Genomic DNA, 22,664 nt, shown 5'->3' with positions numbered 1-22,664 from the left:
AGACTTAGGCTTCTACACTATACATTTACAGCACATTAAATGCACGTAGCTTCCCCCATAGAATCTAAGGAGCTGTAGTTTAACAAAGCTATGTTTCCCAGAATCCTTGACAAAATACAGTTCCCAGTGGAAGCCATGTACTTTAAATGTATGGTGTGCATGTGATCTTAAGTTGCAGTCTTATACACGCTTACCTGGAAGTAAGTCCTACTGAAATCAGTGGAGTTTACTTCTGAGTAGACCGTTTTAGGATTGTGCTATGAATATATTAAGTGAATACTTGAGTTACTGGTAAACTGCGCCTGTTAAAATTGAGGAACATTCTTCCCAACATCTTTTTTAAAAGCAGACTATTTAAAAGAAAGATTTCTGTCTAGATAATATTCCCATTATTCAGCGCTGGATTCTAAATATGTTACAACTTAAGGGCAGTAGTCCTCCAAAGTTTGGATTCATAATGACAGCATCTCTGTTTTGCCAGCCCCCAAAATAATCTCATAATTTGATAGACAGTGAATAAGGTAAAGAGGGTGCTATTATCAGAAATACCCAAATATCCAAGGTAAATTGCAACACTGAATTATAAACCTACTCTTCCTGTTAACATACAAATGAGATTCATTTGCAATAGTAAAGCTTTATGCACTTTTTTAAAACACAAAGAACTACCCTATGAACATTCAGAATCATGGTAATTAAAAAGCTTTCAGAAAAGTAAACTGTACCAACAACAATAGCAATAATCTAGCACAACAGAACCTTAACTAAAATGTTCCAGTTCAGCCGAGCTACCTAACCTTCATCACTAAGTTGTTCAACAGTTGTTTCAATGATAGTGGACTCTCTTCACCGTGGTGAATCAAGGAAGGATAACAGCTTCCAAGGTTTGCTTTCTCTGATCTCTCTGCTCAGTCACAAGCTGGTTTCAAAACATGTGTTTTGCTTAAGACAAGTAAGGGAAATACGATGACACTTACCGGCTTTTTTGGTGGGTTCCGGCATTGTTTTTGTTCCTCTTTATTCCCAATTATGTGTCAGATGCAACAGCAAGGAGCCACAAGTCCAGTGGAGAGCATGCAGGCCAGTGTGACAAGCAGAGGGGGAGAAGAATTCCTCGGCTTTATATACAGCAGCGAAATATCAATCAAAATAGCGCCTCCTCTCCTCTCAATGCATACCCTCCGAAAACTGACAGTTATGGGAGCTCTGCTTACATCTGTTGTTCGCAGCCGCTGCCCTCTTGGCTTTAGGAAGGAATCTCTGCTGCATTTCATGGGGCTGAGGAGAATGGCTATAACTTTCTAAATTCAGAAGCATCAGATTCTCTCTCTGTCGTGCACACACACCCCAATCTGGGAAGTAAAACCGATTGCCAGACAATCAAAGGGCTTTCAGATATGCAGATTATATGTTCATTATATATGTTCTAAATGATATACTGCACCTGCGTGTCTTTTTCCCATGGCTGATAACTGAAACAGCTAACCTGATCTTGATCACGTAATACTGTTTGGCAGTTTTTAGCAATTCGTCGGCTAATTTAAGGAAAGTGGAATATTCATCCTTGTCAGAGCGGCTAGGACAATTCAGCCAGATGGGTGAGGTAGGCCTATAAATAATAAAACTGTTGTTGTTGTTGTTGTCAGAGCATAGAATATGACATGCCACAATTATATATTATAGATGTGAAGGACATTGTAAAGAGTGACGTTTAGTTTCTCCTTCAGTTGGAGTCAGTGGGAATGCAGTCACATCAATACATTTTGCGTCAGGGAGAAGGTAAAGGGCTGCATTCAGAGACACTACTGGTGTGGGAACAAAAAATGTGAGTGTCCTTCATTTGTAGGACACTAAGTACAGCAACAGAGTGTGTGCACCCTCTAGTGGATAGGAGGGTATATGGTACCAGAAGGGCCATGTGACCACCAACTAATGGTGTGGAGAGGAACTACCTTAAGACAGTGGGGCAGATCAAATAGTGGGCAACTGTGTGGGTATTTGAAAGGTGAGCGGGTCCATCCACCTGTCAAATACCTGGCATCATACAACATCTTGCCCCAAAGCAGCTGGGCTTGCATTTGATGCTGTTCAAATTTGGTTCTGAAGGCAAACCCCACTGCATTCAACAGTGACCAGGTCCATCCAGTGCCTGATGTCAGGTGATGTCAGCTGAATGACTAGTGAGTGTGATGAGCTCAAAATGGCCTCCTGGGCCAAACTGGCAGGGCCTCAGATTGCTTGGAAGAAAACCTCTGGAAAAGAGGGCAACTGTGGGGAGGTGGGAATCTTCAGTCTCAGCAACTGCATCATGGGGACAAGACCAACCAGAAATGAACTGCTGTGCTCATTAGGCCTGACATTCCTGTGCAGATTGTGTTCTTGCTAATAAAGAGTTAACTCCAACTTGCACAGTGTGATTTACTCCTGACTCGCTCCTGTAAGTGCTTGAGCCCTCTACTAATTACTGGATCCAGAACGGAATCAACTTCTGGAATAGCCAGTAATGGCCTTCTAAGTATGGGCCATTAAGATAACAAAGGAAGTTGCTCTGTGCCACATGGCAAATGAGTAGAACCCCCTCACTCAACTCACTGGTTGTTAGAAAGACAAAGGCCAGAGTTGTTAGTAAACTGGCAGGCTGCAGGCTGCACAGCTGGGAGACAGAACTATGTCTGATTTCTGCTGGAATCCAAGGCTGTGGCTATAGGAAAAGCAAGACCCTCTTGGGGTGTTAATGCTGTGAACTCCTCCGTTGTAGGCTCAGGTTGTATATAAGTGTAAATAAACAACATATCATAAAGACACCACAGTCTCTGCTGTCCCTCATTCCAAGAAAACCGAACCCTGGGTAAGTGCTTGGAATCTCTGGAATATTTCCAGAAATATTCAATGGTGTAGAGAGGATTGAAAACACATGGGGTGCAGATCTGGGACTTTTTAGAGCAAGAGAGATGAGGCCATCCATTAGAGCAGCAGGGTAATTGACACACTCTACTACTTATCTGGGATGGCTCAATCAGTAGAGCATATGACTCTTAACCTCAGAACTGTGGGGAGTTCGAGCCCCATGTTGTGCAAAAGATTCCTGCGCTGCAGGGGGTTGGACTAGATGACCCACAGGATCCCTTCCAACTCTACAATTCTATGGTTCTACAATTCATTGGTAAGTGAATGTGTTAATAATGAAGCTTTCAAGTTTCACTATTGTTTGTGGTAGACTAGGACATAGGACGTAAAGCAAATGAGGGAAATAATCAAGCAGAGAAGAGAGACACTTTTATTTGTGCTAGTGGCTTAAATGGGAACACTTCTTTACTGGATTGACTGGATTTCTAATTCAGAATTAAAATTTGCATTCAGCTGGCTCAGTATCTTTAGTTAAAGTTCAGTGTGTTTCAAAAGTAAACACTACCAAGTTCAATTAAGCTTACTCCCATGAAACTATGCATAGCGTTGCAGTCATGCTGATCCTAATGAACTGAGCGTTGTTGTTTTTTTTTAAAAAAACCACTGCTATTTGCTGTGTGTGTGTGTGTGTGTGTGTAGGTGTACATGTGTGTATGATGGATCAACTCAGCTGTCTGCATTTTTGGACCCTCCTCGGGGTTGTGGCTATGCGGACTGTGTCACAATGAGCTCCTGCACTTCAGAATGTATCACTGTACACCACTGGGAGGACTCTCTTGTCCAAGTGTAAAGGTCACTGCCGAGAAACTTCTCTTTTGTCCTCTGGAAAGGGATATCTTGTTTGTGCATCACTCCTTATCCCTGCTGTCCCAGGAAGCAAAAGGGTAGGAATGCAGATAGTATCTGGATAATTTCTAATAACAGTCCCTCAGTAATGCTAAGCTCACTCACATAGCTTTGTTTATGTCACCTTTGCAATAAAACATGAGCTTTGCTAGCCTTCCTGCTTCACTGCACTATTCACCAACTTGGTGCCCTCCAGATGTTTTTGGACTACAACTCCCATTAGCCCCTGAGAGACTGTGGGCTAAACCTACATGGTTACATAAAAAAAGTTAATGATTAGCTTAGCGGGCAGCATTTTCATCAACACCTGGGGAAGAGTTCCTTCGAATAGCACCTTAGAGACCAACTAAGTTTGTTCTTGGTATGAGCTTTCATGTGCATGTCTTCAGATACACTGAAACAGAAGTTACCAGACCCTTATATATAGTGAGAGGGTGGGAGGGGTATTACTCAAAAGGGTGCTGGGAATGGGTGATTGGCTGATAGGTGTGGTAAACCTGTTGATGACTATTAATGACTGCAATTGGTCTTACAGGAAAAAGCAAGGGGTGAGATGGCTAAAAATAGCTTTATCGTGTATAATGAGATAAGAATCCAATGTCTCTATTCAGACCAGGTCTCTCCATGGTTTTAAGTTTGGTAATAAGTTGCAATTCAGCAACTTCTCTTTCCAGTCTGTTTCTGAAATTCCTTTGTAATAAGACAGCTACTTTTGAGATCCTGTATAGGATGTCCTAGGAGACTGAAGTGTTCTCCTACTGGTTTCTCTGTCTTGTGATTCCTGATGTCAGATTTATGTCCATTTATCCTTTGGCTGATCCTGAAGCTGAGGCTCCAATACTTTGGCCACCTCATGAGAAGAGAAGACTCCCTGGAAAAGACCCTGATGCTGGGAAAGATTGAGGGTACAAGGAGAAGGGGACGACAGAAGACAAGATGGTTGGACGGTGTTCTCGAGGCTACCAACATGAGTCTGACCAAACTGCGAGAGGCAGTGAAAGACAGGATTGCCTGGCGTGCTCTGGTCCATGGGGTCACAAAGAGTCGGACACGACTGAACAACTGAACAACAACAACAACAACAACAACAACAATCCTTTGGTGTAGGGTTTGGCCTGTTTGTCTAATATAGAGAGCTGAAGTGCACTGTTGGCATTTGATGGCATACACAGTGTTAGAAGTTGAGCAATTAAATAGTCCTGAGATGGTATGTTTGATGTTGTTGCAGCCAGTAATGGTGTTGTCCGGGTTTGTGTGGCAGCAAAGTTGGCATCTGGGTTTATTGCAGGCTCTGGTACCAGTGTCCATGTTGAGTCTGGTTGTTGTATTATTGTGGGTGAGGAGTTGTTTAAGATTGGGTGGCTGTCTGTAGGCAATGAAAGGTCTTCCTCCCAGAGCTTGACAGTTCTCTTTCTCAAGCTCTAGCTGCTCTACATAATTTTTGTAGTGGCCCCATGGTGGAAACACAGTGAGTGCTTCTTGTTCCAAAGAATCTTTTTCTTCCCTATTGAGTTTAGCCCTGTGATGGGCACAGCACAGATTGTTTGAAGACTGGTGGGCATAAATTGCTTGGGAACTTCTCCCTTACTCCCCTAAGCAATTTTTCAACATATTAAAAACTGATTCTTCTTCTTAAATGGGTGGGGCATGAATGCACATTTAATCAAATACATGTGCATACAGTGTTCAATTCCCCCTGCCCCTGCAAATGCCCAATAGCCTACCTGGTGCCTGGGGAAAGGGCAGGACAAATAGCCAGTCATCATTTAGTTCATTGACCAGCAGGAATGTCTATCCATTTTGCTGTTGCGCTTGACTGGGGGCAGAGAGAAGTCAGGCTGAAGCAGAAAAACACAGCGGCTCCTTGATTGATATGCATGTCTGCAAGCACATTATGCTTATAACCTGGATCAGGGCCAGCCCAATACATTTTTATGCCTGAGACAGCAGCAAAATGATGTCCCCACCCCACCCTTTGAAGTCAAGATCCACAGTGCCCAAAACCAGCCAAGTTATTTTGGCACCTAAGGCAGAAAATGCCACAAGTACCTCTCTCCATCCCTAGAAGTAAAAACAAACAATAATAAAAGCTTAATTTGCTGGCACCCTTATTTCAGCTGCCTGAGTGGCAGCTGCCTACTCTGTCTAATGACTGAACCAATCCTTTTGGGGTTTTTCCCATTGCAGCTCACTTGAATATCAGCTGGTATAGCATGGTGTTTAGGAGCATGAATTATGAACTGAAGGTCTCTGGTTCAAATCACAGCTGTGTCTGAATTTGTTTGGAATCCTTAGAGAATTCACTGTGGCTCCCTTTGCACCATACATTTAAAACAGTCGTATGCCAATTTAAACAGTCATGGCTTTCCCCAAAGAATCCTGAAAACTGTAGTTTGCTGAGAGTAGTTTGCTGAGAGTTCCTCGAAAAGCTACAATTTATAGAGAGGTTTAACAGTCAATCCCTCTTCTCTACAAAGTCTGGGGACTGTAGCTTTGTGAAGGAACTAGGGGTCTCCCTAGACCTCTCAGCACCCTTAACAAACTAGTTCCCAGGATTCTTTGGGTGAAATCAAGACTATTTGAAGTGTTGTGATATTACTTTAAACATTTAGCACAGACAGGGCCCATAACTTAGCTTCAATAATAATGCTAGCTTACTTTCCAGAGCGCAAAGGCAGGCATTATATTCCCTTTCACATGAATCCAATGAAGTGGGATTACACATAGAACAGAGTTGTTAGGGTGCATCTCTGTCCTTGAGGTTGCGTGGTTCAGCTGCACCATGACATCCATGCATTAGGAATAGACGTCTGCAATGGAAAGCCTATGTGTATTGACCTTCACCCAAGTAGACTTCCCTCTGCTCTGGAATACCTAACATGTGGGTGTCAGGCAAAACCAGTGACTCCCAGTGGCCTTGGGAAAGAGCTAGAGGTAGGGCCCCCACAGCCTCATTCTATGTGCTATTGTTATTACTAATTGCAAGGACACTGGTACCAGAGTCTGCAATAAACCCAGATGCCAACTATGCTGCCACATAAACCTGGACAACACCATTACTGGCCCCAACAACATCAAACATACCATCTCAGGACTATTTAATTGCTCATCTTCCAACATTGTGTATGCAATCAAATGCCAACAGTGCCCTTCAGCTCTCTATGTTGGACAAACAGGCAAAACCCTACACCAAAGGATAAATGGACATAAATCTGACATCAGGAATCACAAGACAGAGAAACCAGTAGGAGAACACTTCAGTCTCCCATGACATTCTATAAAAGATCTCAAAGTAGCTGTCTTAATACAAAGGAATTTCAGAAATAGACTGGAAAGAGAAGTGGCTGAATTGCAACTAATCACCAAACTTAAAACCATGGAGAAACCTGGTCTGAACAAAGACATTGGATTCTTATCTCATTATACACTACAAAGCTATCTTTAGCCATCTCACCCCTTGCCTTTCCCTGTAAGACCAAATTGCAGTCATTAACAGTCATCTACAGGTTTTCCACACCTATCAGCTGATCACCCATTCCCACCACCCTTCTGAGTAATACCCCTCCCCACTCCCTCACTATATTTAAGGGTCTGGTGACTTCCTTTTCAGTGTATCTGAAGAAGTGTGCATGCACATGAAAGCTCACACCAAGAACAAACTTAGTTGGTCTCTAAGGTACTACTGGAAGGAATTTTTTTATTTTATTTTGTTTTGACTATGGCAGACCAACACGGCTACCTACCTGTAACTGCATTTACAAGGTTCTCCCTCTCCTCATTTAATCCCAAAAACAATCCTGTGAGGTAGATTAGACTGAGAGGTAGTGACTAACCAAAGGACATCCAGTGAGCTTTATGGCTGAGTAGGGAACTGAATTCTGGTCTCCCAGGTCCTAGTCTGACACTAACCACTACACCACAGTGGCTCAATGCATGTGCGAAGTGGGCTAATATTTTAAGTGTGGTGGAAGCAATTTAAGCATCCATTCTAAGATGTGAATTTTGAGGCAATAAAATGTGTGCTCAAGCCATTTCCAGTCACACTGACCTTTAAAGCCCTAAACGGCCTTAGCCCAGTATACCTGAAGAAGCATCCCCACCCCCATCGTTCAGCCTGGACACTGAAGTCCAGCACTGAGCGTCTTCTGGCAGTTCCCTCCCTGCGAGAACGGAGGTTACAGGGAACCAGGCAGAGGGCCTTCTCAGTAGTGGCACCCTCCCTGTGGAATGCCCTTCCATCAGATGTCAAAAAAATAAACAACTATCCGACTTTAAGAAGATAACTGAAGGCAGCCCTGTTTAGGGATGTTTGTATGTTTGAAGTTTTATTCTGTTTTGTTCTGTTGAAAGCTATCCAGAGTGGCTGGGGAAACCTAGCCAGATGGGCGGGGTATAAATAATAAATTATTATTATTATCACACACAATGCCTGCCTTCACCCACAATTAGTAAGTGTAATTTCTTTTTCTTTTTTTACCCCTGACCATAAGGTCCAGTCGTGGCCAACTCTGGCCTCATCTCGCGTTACTGGCCGAGGGAGCTGGCGTACAGCTTCTGGGTCATGTGGCCACTTCTGGCGAACCAGAGCAGTGCACATTAACATGCTTTAATTCCCCAAGTCTCTTGTTTTTATGTGCGGGCAAATCCATGCAACATGCTAGACATTCTGTGGATCAAAAGTATCCAACTTGATATGCTTCCTTCCCTAATTTAGCATGTGACCTTGCCTTTTACCCTTGTAATATAAAGAGAACAAGTTCATAAGCAATCCTTCTTTATCCCCTTTAGGGTCTTCTATCCCATCATAAGATCCCTTCTCTGGCACCTCATTGACCGAACATTGGCTTTCCTAAACTACCAGATATGGACTCTGCCCCAATTAATATTTTGATATTTCTGGCCTCTGTGGATATTCTTTTGAAACTCTGCACAGTTCTTTTCAGCTATTGAGCATGCTTTTATTACAAAATGGCTGCTAACTAAGCTATGAGCTAAGTTACTTATGGACCAATCCTGTTAGGTTGGTTGCTAAATTTATAGCAAACCCTAAGCCACACTTCATCCACCCCAATTAGTATGCTGGCCTGTGTAGCTTTCTTTTGAAACCATAGTACAGTCTGCTTTAGCCTTTGAATATGTTCTTACAAAAAGGGTGGGTGGGGATACTAACATTGCAATCTTATGCCCAATTACTTGGGAGTAAGACCCACTGCTGTGTGACTTACCACGGAGTAAATATACATAGGATTGCACTGGATGCACTTTTTAAAAAAATAACACCTTGAAGAGAGTTAAAAACCACAAAAATTTAAAAATATATAAAAATCTAGTTCTTTTTCATTAATTGCAAACCTGAAAGACTCTGAGCTTTGTTCCCTTGGGGGCTTCCTTGGGGCCTCCTACCACTCCTCTGCATCCATCCAAACCATGACAATCGCAGGTCCTGGGGAAGAAGAAGAGGAGGAGGAGGAGGAGGAGGAGTTTGGATTTGACATCCCAATTTATCACTACCCTAAGGAGCCTCAAAGCAGCTAACAATCTTCTTTCCCTTCCTCCCCCACAACAAACACTCTGTGAGGTGAGTGAGGCCTAGAAGTGTGACTAGCCCAAGGTCACCCAGCAGCTGCATGTGGAGGAGCGGGGAAGCGAACCCGGTTCACCAGATTACGAGTCTACCGCTCCTAACCACTACACCACACTGGCTCTCAAGAGCATATTTTGTGAAGGCAAAGAAGGCACTAGCAAAATTCAGTGTCCTTGTTTGGATGGAAGTGCTTTCCACTTGTGCAACAGCCCTTTCAGATCTAAGCCAATGTTTAAAACTAGGGATAGAGGAGGAATCCATTTTAAATGGATTTATACATGGAATTTAGGGCTTGCAACCCAATCAACCTTTGCCTGCACCAGATGACCTCCTACATCGAGTATCTGCTTATGCTTGAGATGCTTGTATATTTGTCATATCAGATTATCTTTAAAGCCCATCTAATCATATACAAAATTGTGTGAAAATGTACCGGTATATTATAAAAATCAGGCCTTGTGTGGAACTGCATTTTTGCAGCATAATTTTGCAAGTATTAAGACATGAGTATTTTTATACAGCTACATGTATTGTTGTATCAATTTATGTGCTAGTTACTTTAGGAATATTGGAGTGTATACACATGTAACATGTATGTAATATTACAACAATAAGAGCAACAGCAGCAATAAATGTTATTAAACATTCACAGACCTGGTAAAATATAACATTGTACATATTATAATGTGCATAATGATGCATATAATGGTGCAAATAAAATTATTTGCATTTTCAGTGAAACCTGTAAAAAAACACAATGATTTCTAACAGATTAAGGAGCAAGGTGGACACTGGGGGGGGGGGATCCATGCAAAGTGAGCCTTTCGGAAAATTCCATCCTTATTTGCAACTATAGAAATAAGTCATACTAAGGATACAAAATGTTATGGATGGGGGAAACTATAACATTGATCTTTGTTTTCTTCCAGTACAAATAAACTTGACATCATCTCACTTAATGGATGGCATATGTTTGGCAGATAAACACCATTCAATGGTTATACTTCCTGCCTGACAGCCACCCAAACAGTGAACTTACTATACAAGTAGCACATGTCAGGAAGGAGTGTCTTGTAACAGTCCTAGGATTTCATTTCTCACAGTGGATCTTTGCACATGGGAGAACTCGCCACAGGGGCCGACAGCTGGTTTAGCTAGAAGGAGCGGCAGAGCATTGAGCAGGAATGAGAGATATCTGGTCACCCCTGTAACTTTAAATGTGGCAATGTTTTGACCATGCAGGGAAGACAGAGCTGTTCAAGTTGGGAAGAGCTGGCAAAATTCCTTCACAGTTTATACAAAAACCCATTAAAAAACAAACAAAACACTTTTGTTGATCAGTTTTATTTGGATGCAATTTTTTTTAGTTACTGTTTTTAGCTCAGCTTTCATTGACCTGGTGCATTTCCAATATTTTTGACTACAAATCCTAACTGTCCCAACCGGCTGGAGCTGACACAGGTCTTTTCCAGTCTTACCTGGAGATGTCAAGGACTGAACCTTCAGCAGGAAAAACAGGTGCCCTTCCACTGAGCTATGGCCCTTCTCATGGTCACCACAGGAATAACGAAAACAGGAGGAAAAGGAAAGTGGGGTAGTTATACCAAACTTAACTAGGTCTGCCTTCGATAGTTATAGGTTTGCCTGAAAAGAAGTGGGGTGACATTCTACTTCATCCTCACCCCACCTCACATGATGCTGGGAAACTCCACAGTGAAAAAAGGCAGAGCTTGTGCAAAGCAATATATTATTACAAGGGGGTGAGAGAACAGTTAATTGGTCCATACATCTAGGGCAGCAATTCTATGGGCATAGCAGAATGACATATGCAACCAGAATTTTGTTGACAGTAGGGTGACCAGATGAAATAAGTTCAATGCTGCTGCACCTTTAAGAGTTGTGTAGAAGAGGGAATTTCAGCAGGCACAGCTTGTCATGCAGGACATTCTCTCTTCAACACAATCATTAAATAAATAAATAAAATCATTCCAGTAGCACCTTAGAGACCAACTAAGTTTGTTCTTGGTATGAGCTTTTTATTTTGTTTTGCCTATGGCAGACCAACATGGCTACCTACCTGTAACTGGAACAATTATTAAAGATACAGGAGCCCTGTTCTCTCTCTCTTTTTTTACCCTGGCCATCCTAACTCTGGGTGATGCTGCAATCTTTCTCACTGCTGACAAGTGATTTTACAAAGTCTTCTTTTGTAAGTCATGGGAGTGACACTCTTTTAATTTTAGACCAAACAATTCAGTACAGTATATCTGCTTTTTTAAAAATGACTTTTGTTGGAATTATAGGCACTCATCTATGGGAAAGATTCTTCTGCCCAAAATAAACCCATCCTGCTCAAGTTAGAGCCTGAGGCTTAAGGGTATTAGCAGTCTGGAACCATAACAATACAAGCCCACGATAAGCCCAAATGAGGCTGGGTGGCATTTGTGCATGGTGTGGTCATTGGTTTGTTATGATAAGCTCAACAATCCATTTGGAGTTGCTGCAGCAGTATTATTTTAAGACTATCAGCTGGATAAACAGGGGAGACTGGGTGCCATCTGCAGGCAACTGCACAAAGTTTTTGGAAGCACTTTCCAATTGGTATATCTGAACCAGCTGATCTGGAGTTTAATTCTTGAACATCTGGCACATGAACTAAAAAAAGAGGGTGAAGAAGTTCCCTGTGCCCACTTGTTATGGCACTAGACCAGGAATCCTAAGAAACAGTGATCCTACAAAAGTTTCCCAGAAGGGGAGAGGGATTCACTCCCCAGTTTTACCAATGTTGTTCTGCTATCACTAGAGCCTGCATTTCATTCCCTGAAACCTGAAGAAACATCTCTGCCACTGGACTCTCATGACTAGACTATAAACCCTTAGGCAGCTCAGGAAACACATGTGGAACCTTTCCTGCAAAAGCCCCTGCAGCTTGAAAACCCATTGCCTAAAAGAAGCCAACAGCTACAAAAAAAAGGCACCAGCCAGGAGCAACTGGCTCATTATACATGACAAAGCTATCTTTAGCCATCTCACCCCTTGCCTTTTCCTGTAAGAACAATTGCAGTCGTTAACAGTCGTCAACAGGTTTTCCACACCTATCAGCCAATCACCCATTCCCACCACCCTTCTGAGTAATACCCCTCCCCACTCTCTCACTATATATAAGGGTCTGGTGACTTCTGTTTCAGTGCATCTGAAGAAGTGTGCATGCACACGAAAGCTCACACCAAGAATAAACTTAGTTGGTCTCTAAGGTGCTACTGGAAGGAATGTTTTTATTTTGTTTTGACTATGGCAGACCAACGCAGCTACCTACCTGTAACTGGCCAGGAGCAGTATTTGGGAGGCAGGGCTTTCATCCTGACTACTTATCAGCTGCAGAACTGCTAACCTTGGTCCTGAACCAGCACCTTGGTCCTTATCCAAGGTCCTGACCTTGTCTTGTTTAAGCTTCCTGCCCATTCCAAAACCCAGGCTATGCTGGTCTCCATCTTCCTTGGGCCATCTCCATCCCTTGGTGGTGGCCATTGCAATGGATCAGGAAATAATTTAATTAAGAGCATATTACCAGTGGTGCCACCAGGGCAATTTGGTGTGGACATATCTGCCCTGGGAAAGTCTGTATGTGAATAGTTTAGATAGACAGACAGGTAGATAGAGGCTATTTGTAGCCCACCCTATATACTTTGATCTCTGGTTGGGCCATAATAAAATTAATTTTAAAAAACATGATGTCTCAGTTTAAAGAGAAAACACAGTTTAAAAAACACATACCAAAAATATCAAATAACAGGCCAAAAACCAGAATAAATGGTTAGATTTCTACCCAGTGTCTGAATGCCACTAGTGTGGATATCAAGTGAATTTCTGTGAGAGAGAGGGTATCCCAGAATTAGGGTGAGAGAGGGTATCCCAGAATTAGGGTGGCACTACAGAAAATATCCACTCATACATCACCACCAAACATAGAATTCTCTGGCAGCAGGATGGTAAGGAGTACTTTTTTGGAATAGCTCGTTTCAAGGGCAAGTGTCACATGCAGGAATATTTTTTTTTCTAATTGGCATCAACAGCAAGCATCTCTTGGTGACCACCAAGCACTTTTGGGGCAATTTTGAGGTGGGAGGTGCCCCTTTTGGTGTTGCTGTTTTTAGATTTCTTGTACTTCTCTAAATCTTGGGATTTCCCTAAGTATGCTGATACTTCCCACTTGCTTTCCAGGGGGGTTATTTGGGTTCCATTTCTGCCACAATGGTGGTGCTGTGCTTGCTATTAGAAAGATTATGCTTTTCATGTCTTTTGTATTGTGAACAAAATTGTTTTAATATATTTATTGCAATGCAACATAACTGTGTGTGTGTGTTTATAGTTACATTTGTTGTTGTTGTTGTTGTTCAGTTGTTCAGTCGTGTCCGACTCTTTGTGACCCCATGGACCAGAGCACGCCAGGCACACCTATCTTTCACTGCCTCCCACAGTTTGGCCAAACTCATGCTAGTCGCTTCGAGAACACTGTCCAACCATCTCATCCTCTGTCGTCCCCTTCTCCTAGTGCCCAGCATCTTTCCCAACATCAGGGTTTTTTCTAGGGAGTCTTCTCTTCTTATGAGGTGGCCAAAGTACTGGAGCCTCAACTTCAGGATCTGTCCTTCCAGTGAGCACTCGGGGCTCATTTCTTTAAGGATGGATAAGTTTGATCTTTTTGCAGTCCATGGGACTCTCAAGAGTCTCCTCCAGCACCATAATTCAAAAGAATCAATTATTCAGCGATCAGTCTTCTTTATGGTTCAGCTCTCACTTCCATACATCACTACTGGGAAAACCATAGCTTTAACTATACGGACCTTTGTCGGCAATATAGTTACATTGCATAGCAATAAATATAGTAAAACAATTTCAATCGCATAACAAAACTCATTTTTAAAAGAAGCATAATCTGTCCCTTTAATCGTGTACTCAGTGTTGTTAGAAATAGAATCAGAATGGGTCCCTGAGGAACAACAGGAAAGCATAGAAATGTTACATCTATTTGATGCATGCCCTGGTTTCTGGAAAGTCACACATGTACTTGGTGGATCCAGAGCTTAATTCATTGGGAAGGGCCATAGCTCAGTAGGTAGAGCATCTGCTTTACATGCAGAAGGTTGCAGGTTCAATTCCTGGCATTTCCAGGTAGGGCTGGTAGAGACTCCTGTCTGAAGTCCCGGAGAGTCACTGCCATATTGTAGACAATATTGTGCTAGACGACCCAATGGTCTGACTCAGTATAAAGCAGGTTCTTATGAATTTCTGCTGCTCAAGATCCAGTTGAAATGAATGAGAGAACTTCTCGGTGCATTGTGGCCCTGATGAAATCAGTGGATCTTTTACTAAAGAAACCCAAGATCCCCCCAGCTAGGACTACCATGTTTGTTCTTTCAGTCTAAATCAAAAAACCTACTCTGTCCTGATTTCTTAAAACTTTGGGCATCAGTAGTCAATTACTGTCCACCTTTTCTGAAAACCTCATTGTAGATCTTGCCAAGTTAGAGAGAGATAGAATAGCATAATCCTGGGCTCGTGGGTCAAGGGATGTTCCTATAAATTATGTGACATTTGCTAAAATTATCCTTTATTCCTAATGTTTAATGCCAAGCCAGCCATGGGAAAGATGATATTGGCACACATAACTTAGCTAAGTGCTTTGCCTGACATTGTGGAAAACTGATAGGCTTTTAAAAACATCTCTCTATTTCTGTTGAACTCTGCAGTGATATTCTTGGCCCCCACCATACTCCTAGGATGCTAACAAAAGAAATCACAGATTGAGTGAAAGAATACAGTTTGTGGCCAGAAAATTCAATTAAATATTTGCTTTTCAATTCCTCCCCAATGACTTTGTTACCAGAATGAGAAATCAGAATAATAATGTCCATCTTTTATTAAAAAGAAAAGGTATTGAGCTTGCCTTCAGGGCAGGGCTGGGAAATCTGTGGCACTTAAATGTTGTTGGGCTCCAACTCCCATTAGGCCCAGACAGGATTCTGGGGAGGTGGGGGGAAACCATAGCTGCTTAAAGTGATATGCTTCTGCTTTCAGTGTATAGTGCAAATGGGGTAATGGATTCAGTATAGAATCACATGCATATAGGCCTATTTCTAATACAGGCACATTGTTATTAGATTTAGGATGTAGAGGATGTGCGTTTTGTATTGTATATGCCCGTGTACAAATAATGAAAACCATACTAATAGGGAAAATACTGTGAAGGGCTGTAGCTCAGTGATAGAGCACCTCCTTCAAATGCAGAAGGCCTCAGGTTTATTCCATGGCACCCACAGGCAGGACTGGGAAATTATTCTGCCTGAAACTCTGGACAGCCACTGTTCATCAGTGTGAACAGTGCTAAGCTAGATGGACCAGTGGTCTGACTTCTCAGTCTCATTTATGTAAGAGGAACCAAAAACCTTTAATATCACCATTCTGCAAGTTAGCAGGAGGGTGCCGAATGTGCTCCCCAAAGTACTGCCAACTCAGAGCACATAACTAATGTGTGGCAGATATGTGAGAAGCTGATTTTCATCACATGCCAGCTGCTAAAAGATACTAATAGTCAATATTGCCATAGCAGATGTGAGAACATGGCAGAATTCTAATCTCAGCACCCACAAAAAGTGTGCCAAAGGAGCAGAGTGTGCTTGGCTGAGATGTATGGAGGGTATGGACTGTCCCGACCCCAAGCTTTAAGTTGTAAATTAATATGTCTCCCTATGTTTGACCAAAGATATATGATTCCATGACAGCTACATCGTCTCTGGTTACTCTGCAGCAATACAGGCTGTTGTCAGTGTTTGATATATGAACTGTGGTGGGCTTATACTTATTTGGTATAAGTAGTTGGTGCAATGCATTAATCAGCTATAGCTTAGCAATGGGTGTGGACCAACCAACAGGAATTGTGGTAGGGATTTTCCCTAAAAGTATGGGTTTTCTCTGAGACTCAATTAAAAATAAGGTGGTTCACACTCATATTTTGCACCTAACTTAATACTCTTGCCTCCAGAATCACCTCAAACCCAGCCTACAGAACTTCAGAGGATTCTAATTTTTGATTCGAGTTGTTTTAATTGGGGTGATCTGTTAACTATTGGGTGCCATGGAAGTGTAGGCCAGGGTATAAAAGATTTTAAATAAATAAATGACTTAATTATCAGCTTTGAATATGCTCAGGATATATTAACGCAGCATATAAATGAGTTGTGTAGTCAGTCAGTCAGTCATATAGGATGTGGCTCTATAGACTTGTGGCCTGTTAACATTTGATTCTTGATTGTGCTATCTCAGTGTAGGGGTCCCCAGTTTTTTTGGACCCAGGGGCACTTTTAGATATTTAAATGACTGTTATAGGCAACACAAAACATCCATTGCATAGAATAAAAATTGGCAAGACTCAGAACTCCTCCTAAACAACAGGCAAAACATTTAGGCTATGAACTAATTTGCAGCTTAAAATACAGCAAAGGCATTCCACTCCTGCCCCTCCTGAGTTTCAAGTTGCATTTTGCATGTTGTTGTACACAACAGAGTGGGGATGGAGATTGTATTCACCTGCTGCATATTACCTGTCCGGGTTTCCTGTGCCTGCAACCCCAGATTGTCATCTGCACATGCGCTGAAATATACACACCTCAGCTTAATCATGAAGTGAATATGGCTTACATTTTCAAATCAGGTAGAAAGAAGGCAGTTTGAGAGGAAATCAGGTAGAAGGTAGTTTGAGAGGAAACACATCAGACAGCAGAATTTCTCAAGAAACTGCAGGACATGACTGTCATGTCATGTGTAAAGGTAAAGGTACCCCTGACCATTAGGTCCAGTCGCGGACTCTAGGGTTGTGGCGCTCATCTCGTTCTATAGACCGAGGGAGCAGGCATTTGTCCGCAGACAGTTTCTGGGTCATGTGGCCAGCATGACTAAGCCACTTCTGGTGAACCAGAGCAGCGCAGGGAAACGTTGTTTACCTTCCCACCGGAGCGGTACCTATTTATCTACTTGCACTTTGACGTGCTTTCGAATTGCTAGGTTGGCAGGAGCTGGGACCAAATAACAGGAGCTCATTCCGTTGCAGGGATTCGAACCACCAACCTTCTGATCGGCAAGCCCTAGGCTCTGTGGTTTAGACCACAGCGCCACCCACGTCATGTGTACATGGCTTCAAACACCAGCAGAAGGAGTGCACTGGAACCAAAGTAAATAGTAATGCGTACGTAGCCTTATACATACATCAAAGCTCATAAAAGAGACCAAAATGGGCCAACCGCAAGCAAAAGAGAGAGAGAGAGAGAGAGAGAGAGATAGAAAAGAAACCCATTTTTGAAATATATTAAGAAATTGGGAGGGACAAGGGGGCCTTGGCAATCGCTAAGGTGGTGCCTCAGGGCACCTTGGTAATCATGGACACCATGCTGTGGACTCTAGTCGCAAGGCAACAATTTGTGCTTGTACACAAAGAAAGAATAATTTCCCTGCACCCGAATCCTCATGCATTGACGAGTTAAGGTTTTCATCAGAGTATATTCTTATGCGCGCGCACACACACACACACACACTTTGTGACATGCTTTGTCAGCAAGGTGGCGTCTATGTTGTGTCACAAAAAAAGAGTACTAAAAGGAAACCAGGTGTTCCCCTTCCTGCTGATTTTAAGGAAATTGTGACAGCAAACTCCTCACTCCAGCTTCAGGGTCACAAGATACAGAGTGAAACTAGCTCACTGTCTAAGAATCCCAAGTGACTGCATCCCCCAAAATAGCAACCTCTCGTTGGACTGTACCTAAACAGAGGTGGGCTCACCATTTTTACTAGAGCTACTTTTAAGTGGATGTCTGCAAAATGCAATATACTAAAGGAATTTGGAAGATTCCTGCCTGCTGCCTCCTTAACTATGTGCTTTAGGATGATTCAGTAAAGAAAAGTGCTAAGTTCTGACAAATGTAAGATTCCTTATAAAATCTTTCAGAAAGGTTAAATTGAGCAAAGGGCGATTCCAAGAGTAGTGAGGGGCAGTAGGTGTAGAATACATAGCCATCCTAGACATGACCTAAGCAAGGGGTGGTGAACCTTCACCCTCCAGATGTTGTTGGACTACAACACCCACCATTCTTGACTGTTGGTCATGATGGGTATTGGAATTGAATAACCACCCCATATGAACCTACTCAAATCCTATTGTCACCACAGAAGCCCTTCTATGTTGACTCCTATGAATTTCTCTATAGCTTCCAATAATGCATCGGTTATATAGCATCTGCTCGCAGTAGATTTCCATCCTGTAGATTTTCTTTTGCAGCACTGAATAGTAAAATTAAGCAATAATAGTGGAAGCAGTTCAATGGGAACACTTCCTTACAGGATTGATTGCATTTCGAATTCAAAGCCAAAAGCCTATGATAAATACCCACTATCTGTACAGGCATCCTTCTTTCAACAAATTCCAGGAGCCCCAAAATGTGTTTCCTATCTGGCTATGTGAGCAGAGTTAGGTCAGCATCTCTTAGAATCTAGGGGCTGGATTATGACTTTCAAATACACATAATTTTACATGGGTTTCCGGTTTTAAACTCAGGCAAATAGGGATTCTATCTGATGAGTCACAAATCTTCTCTCTCATCAAGCAGAGACTGCTAGACCATGAAATCCAAAGACTCTACCCCTCCCAGCCTTTTGTAAGTTCTTCTGCTTACTTAGCATTGCAGCCCCACCATGGAATAATGCCTAATGGCTTTTATATTTAGATACCCCATCGCATCTCAGAGCTTTTATGCTAGCTCATCTAAATGCATTTCCCTCATCTGTTTTGTTCAGAAGGTTTCAAAAAAAATCCCCTTCCAGAACATATTCTGCTCCTGTAATAAGAAAACACCAGATACAATACATCACGTAATTTTGGATTGCCCAACACCCTTCACAGAGATCTCCTAGTGACTCCCTCACAGCTTAAAATATTGATTTACAAAAAGTCTGTAATCTAATATTTGTTGTGGGATGATACTCCTGAAACTACCAAGATTGTTTTGGGGTATTTAGCCCAGATTTTTAAAGCTAAATCTAAAGTTGCCTGATTTACTCAGTGGTGGCGATCTAGTCTTTTATATATTGTATGTGCTTGGATAATTAATGTATTTGGATAGCTTCGTATGATTTTATTGTGTAAACTTATGCCAATAAAAGCCAACAACAACAAATACCCACTATCAAACCATATCCCAGTGGGAAATAGCCACAATTCCTCCATACAAAACTATTGTGTGAATGGCTATGCCTAAAATAGCTTAAAATACTGCTGCTGGGATTGTCAAGGCCCTACATGTAATAGCAAACCTTTCAGAAGATCCCACAGGAGTAGAGCAAGCCATAGTTAGTATAGGATTCCCATCACTTGTTATCTGATAGGCCTCAGAGGTTTCCTGTGTGACATGTGTCACAGAACTGGGTCTCTCAAATGGAGTTTCTATTTACTTACTGCTACTATTTAACATTTAATTAGCAGCAGCACCAACAATGTGTGGGATACTGTACATAGTAGAACTGTGTAAAAACACACAAAAAGTATCAAGAATCAGGTCCTTAAGATGAAACAAATTCTGCATGAAGAGGACTGTGTAACTGGTATACAGTATTATGCATCCTATGGTGAGAGTAGAGGAAGAGAAACTCCGTCAGTTTCCTCAGAGGGAAATCAGAAAGTTACCAAGATTAAATCAAAAGAATAACAAGCAGTAGGGGGAGAGTCCTCCCAAAATATTCCGTGTAATTTAAACTCAGGCTAGCTAACCTAAATAGTTGTGATAACAAAAATCATAGTTTTGAAGATGAAGCTGCACAGGCTCCTGTGGCCAAATGCTACAAGCACATGATTGAGACTGAAGGAAACTGGCGGAGTATCCAGTGAAACGAGGAAGAGCCGGCAGCTCGTTAGGGTTTCAGTTTTGAGGGTTTTCATTTGAGTAGTATATATATATATTTGTCTAATGTCACCAAGCTGTTTGGGGACCCTCACCCCATTTTTTGGAGTTGAGTTGAGTTAAGTTTGAGTTATTTCTTTATCTCTTTATTATACTATTATACCTTTACCTCGTTTTAGGGATTAGTCACGGCTGAGTATTTGATACTTTTTTCCCCTTGGTTAATCACCTCATAGTGACATATTATAGTGTGTATACAGCCTTAAGCTGACCTGGGCCTATACACTATGCACTAAGCATATATCCTATGCCCAGCAGTTTATTGGATAGACAAGATTGTCTTAGGGCCAGGGAAAGGAAACATGTATGCTTCTCTGCTGCCAATTCCAAAAAGGTCTCTCAAGGGCCCTGACACTTAACTGCTGCCAGGGTCTCCTGGCTCAGTCACAGAAACCTTAGACGCTAGTCCGTAGGCTTCAAACATTGGCTCAGATTTATAGGCTCCTGCCAATCTGTCAGCAAACCTTAAGCAGAAAAATCTTGTTCACTGTAAGAAGTACAGGCAGAACACATATATGTTTAATGGGAAAAGGCTATGTAAACCAGGGGGTGGATGGGGGTGGGGGAGAGAAACAGCAAAGTTTCACCTAATCACTGACTTTACAACATGGGGATATTACAACAGATATGGAACTGTCACAATTCTGTGGCTGCATGCATTCCATACATTTAAAGCACATTTACCCCAAAGAAACCCGAGAGCTGTAGTTTGCTCCTTGCAAAGCTACAGTTCACAGCAACCTTAACAAACTACAGTTCTCAGGATTGTTTTTTGAGCTGATGTTCTGTAAATGAGCCATTGTATCGTTCCCCCTGCCCCTTCTAACTTCTAGGTAAATGCAATAAATGCCATAGTGTCATCGCACTGGGCATCATCCTGCCTTCACCTCACATATCATGTGCTGTTAGCTTCTAAGGGTGGGGCTATGAGGAGCACAGTGACATCATGATAAGTGATGTATTTTCCTAGTCCTAGTTGCTACAAAGAAGAGAAGGGGGCATGATTCTTCAGCTCTGTGTCTTTCATAAAATCTAGTTTAGTTTCAAGAGATATGCTCTTAAGAATTGCATGGAACAAGAAAATTCTACCATGTGCCCCCCCCCATTTTTTCATGGGGAAAAAACCTTTAGTGACATTTTCTGCTGTCCACTAGCCAATAGCCAATAGCCATGTCATGGTTTTGGACCTAGCTGCTGAACAAAGTCAGTATTTTTCTTTGGTGACTGAAGGTGCAATTTTGTAACTAGGAAAGCGAGAGGAATCAAAATGACGTCTTCAACAGACAGTAATCTGAAGCCTTTAAACTGGAAAAAAACAACCTGTCATTATGAAAAGAAATATACCATTCTCTTCATTTAGGTAACTTGCCTGATTTGTAAGAATTGTTAGAAATGGAAAGATGGAATGGAAAATTGATTCTCCCTGGCATATAGATTATTTTTTGAGCTGGATATTAGAAGAGAATAATAGAAAGAGGGTTGGAATAGGCATGGGGGCAGCCTAACACATTTTGTTGCTTGAAGTGAGAGAAAAGATGGAGCACCACCAACCCTTTCCATGTATAGAAGCCAAACAGACTGGCAATAAAATCTCACTCCAAACACTGATGATGGGAGCAGCATCCTCCATCACATCTGAGGTCATTAGGCTAGTTTAGGAGAAAGAAGGCAGGCCATGTGGCACATACAGCTTTTTCCTTGAACACTTTCCTGCCACTCCTTACTCAGGAGGGCAAGGGCAGTATCTTCTGCCTGAGTACAATGTTTCAGAAGCTTTCTGGAAATATTTATGTGGCAACATCAAAAAGTCTTTCTTATCATTGAACAAAAAGCCTATCTCAAAGCAGTTTATAGATGGCATGTGATGGAGCAAGGTTGTTTTCTCCCGCTCCGGAGGTTAGGACTCGAACCAATGGATTTAAGTTATAAGAAAGGAGATTCTGACAAAACGTAAGGAAGACCTTTCTGATGGTAAGAGCTGTTTGACAGTGGAATGGACTTCCTTAGGAGGAGGTGGACTCTCCTTCACCGGAGGTTTTTAAGCAGAGATTCAATGGCCATTTGCCATAGATGCTTTAGTTGAGATTCCTGCATTGCAGGGGATTTGAACAGTTGACCCTCAGGGTCCCTTCTAACTCTAAGATTCTTCGATTCTATGAAACTGAGATCTCCCCTCCTGTTATGCCCAATAAGCTGCACCATATGAGATGTTCCAATCATATATTTCTCCTCTGAACTGACCAGAACAAAGACAAAGAGTATTAGGCTAGATTACAAAGTGATGCTCAGGTAGATCAGCCTTAGAGCCAGCAGTCTATCCCTTG

The 22,664-nt window shown here is 42.1% G+C and overlaps 1 protein-coding gene across 10 annotated transcripts in view; it reads right to left on the bottom strand.

Moving 5' to 3' along the window:
- MYBPC1 (myosin binding protein C1) overlaps positions 1-1,136 on the bottom strand; it is a 94,634-nt gene extending 93,498 nt beyond the window's left edge. For 4 of the 10 annotated variants that reach the window (XM_033163284.1, XM_033163280.1, XM_033163287.1 and 1 more), the window contains exon 1: positions 978-1,129. In XM_033163284.1, coding sequence (XP_033019175.1) covers positions 978-1,002 — 25 coding nt within the window. In that variant the 5' untranslated portion in view covers positions 1,003-1,129. Of the gene's footprint in view, positions 1-977 lie in introns of all 10 variants that reach the window. The other 6 variants (XM_033163278.1, XM_033163279.1, XM_033163286.1 and 3 more) reach the window with 5 other exon arrangements.
- Positions 1,137-22,664: the final 21,528 nt, after the last annotated feature.

The sequence above is a fragment of the Lacerta agilis genome, chromosome 10 (assembly GCF_009819535.1).
Source record: "Lacerta agilis isolate rLacAgi1 chromosome 10, rLacAgi1.pri, whole genome shotgun sequence".
Taxonomy (NCBI): Eukaryota; Metazoa; Chordata; class Lepidosauria; order Squamata; family Lacertidae; genus Lacerta; species Lacerta agilis.
This window is presented reverse-complemented; position numbering and strand designations above follow the sequence as displayed.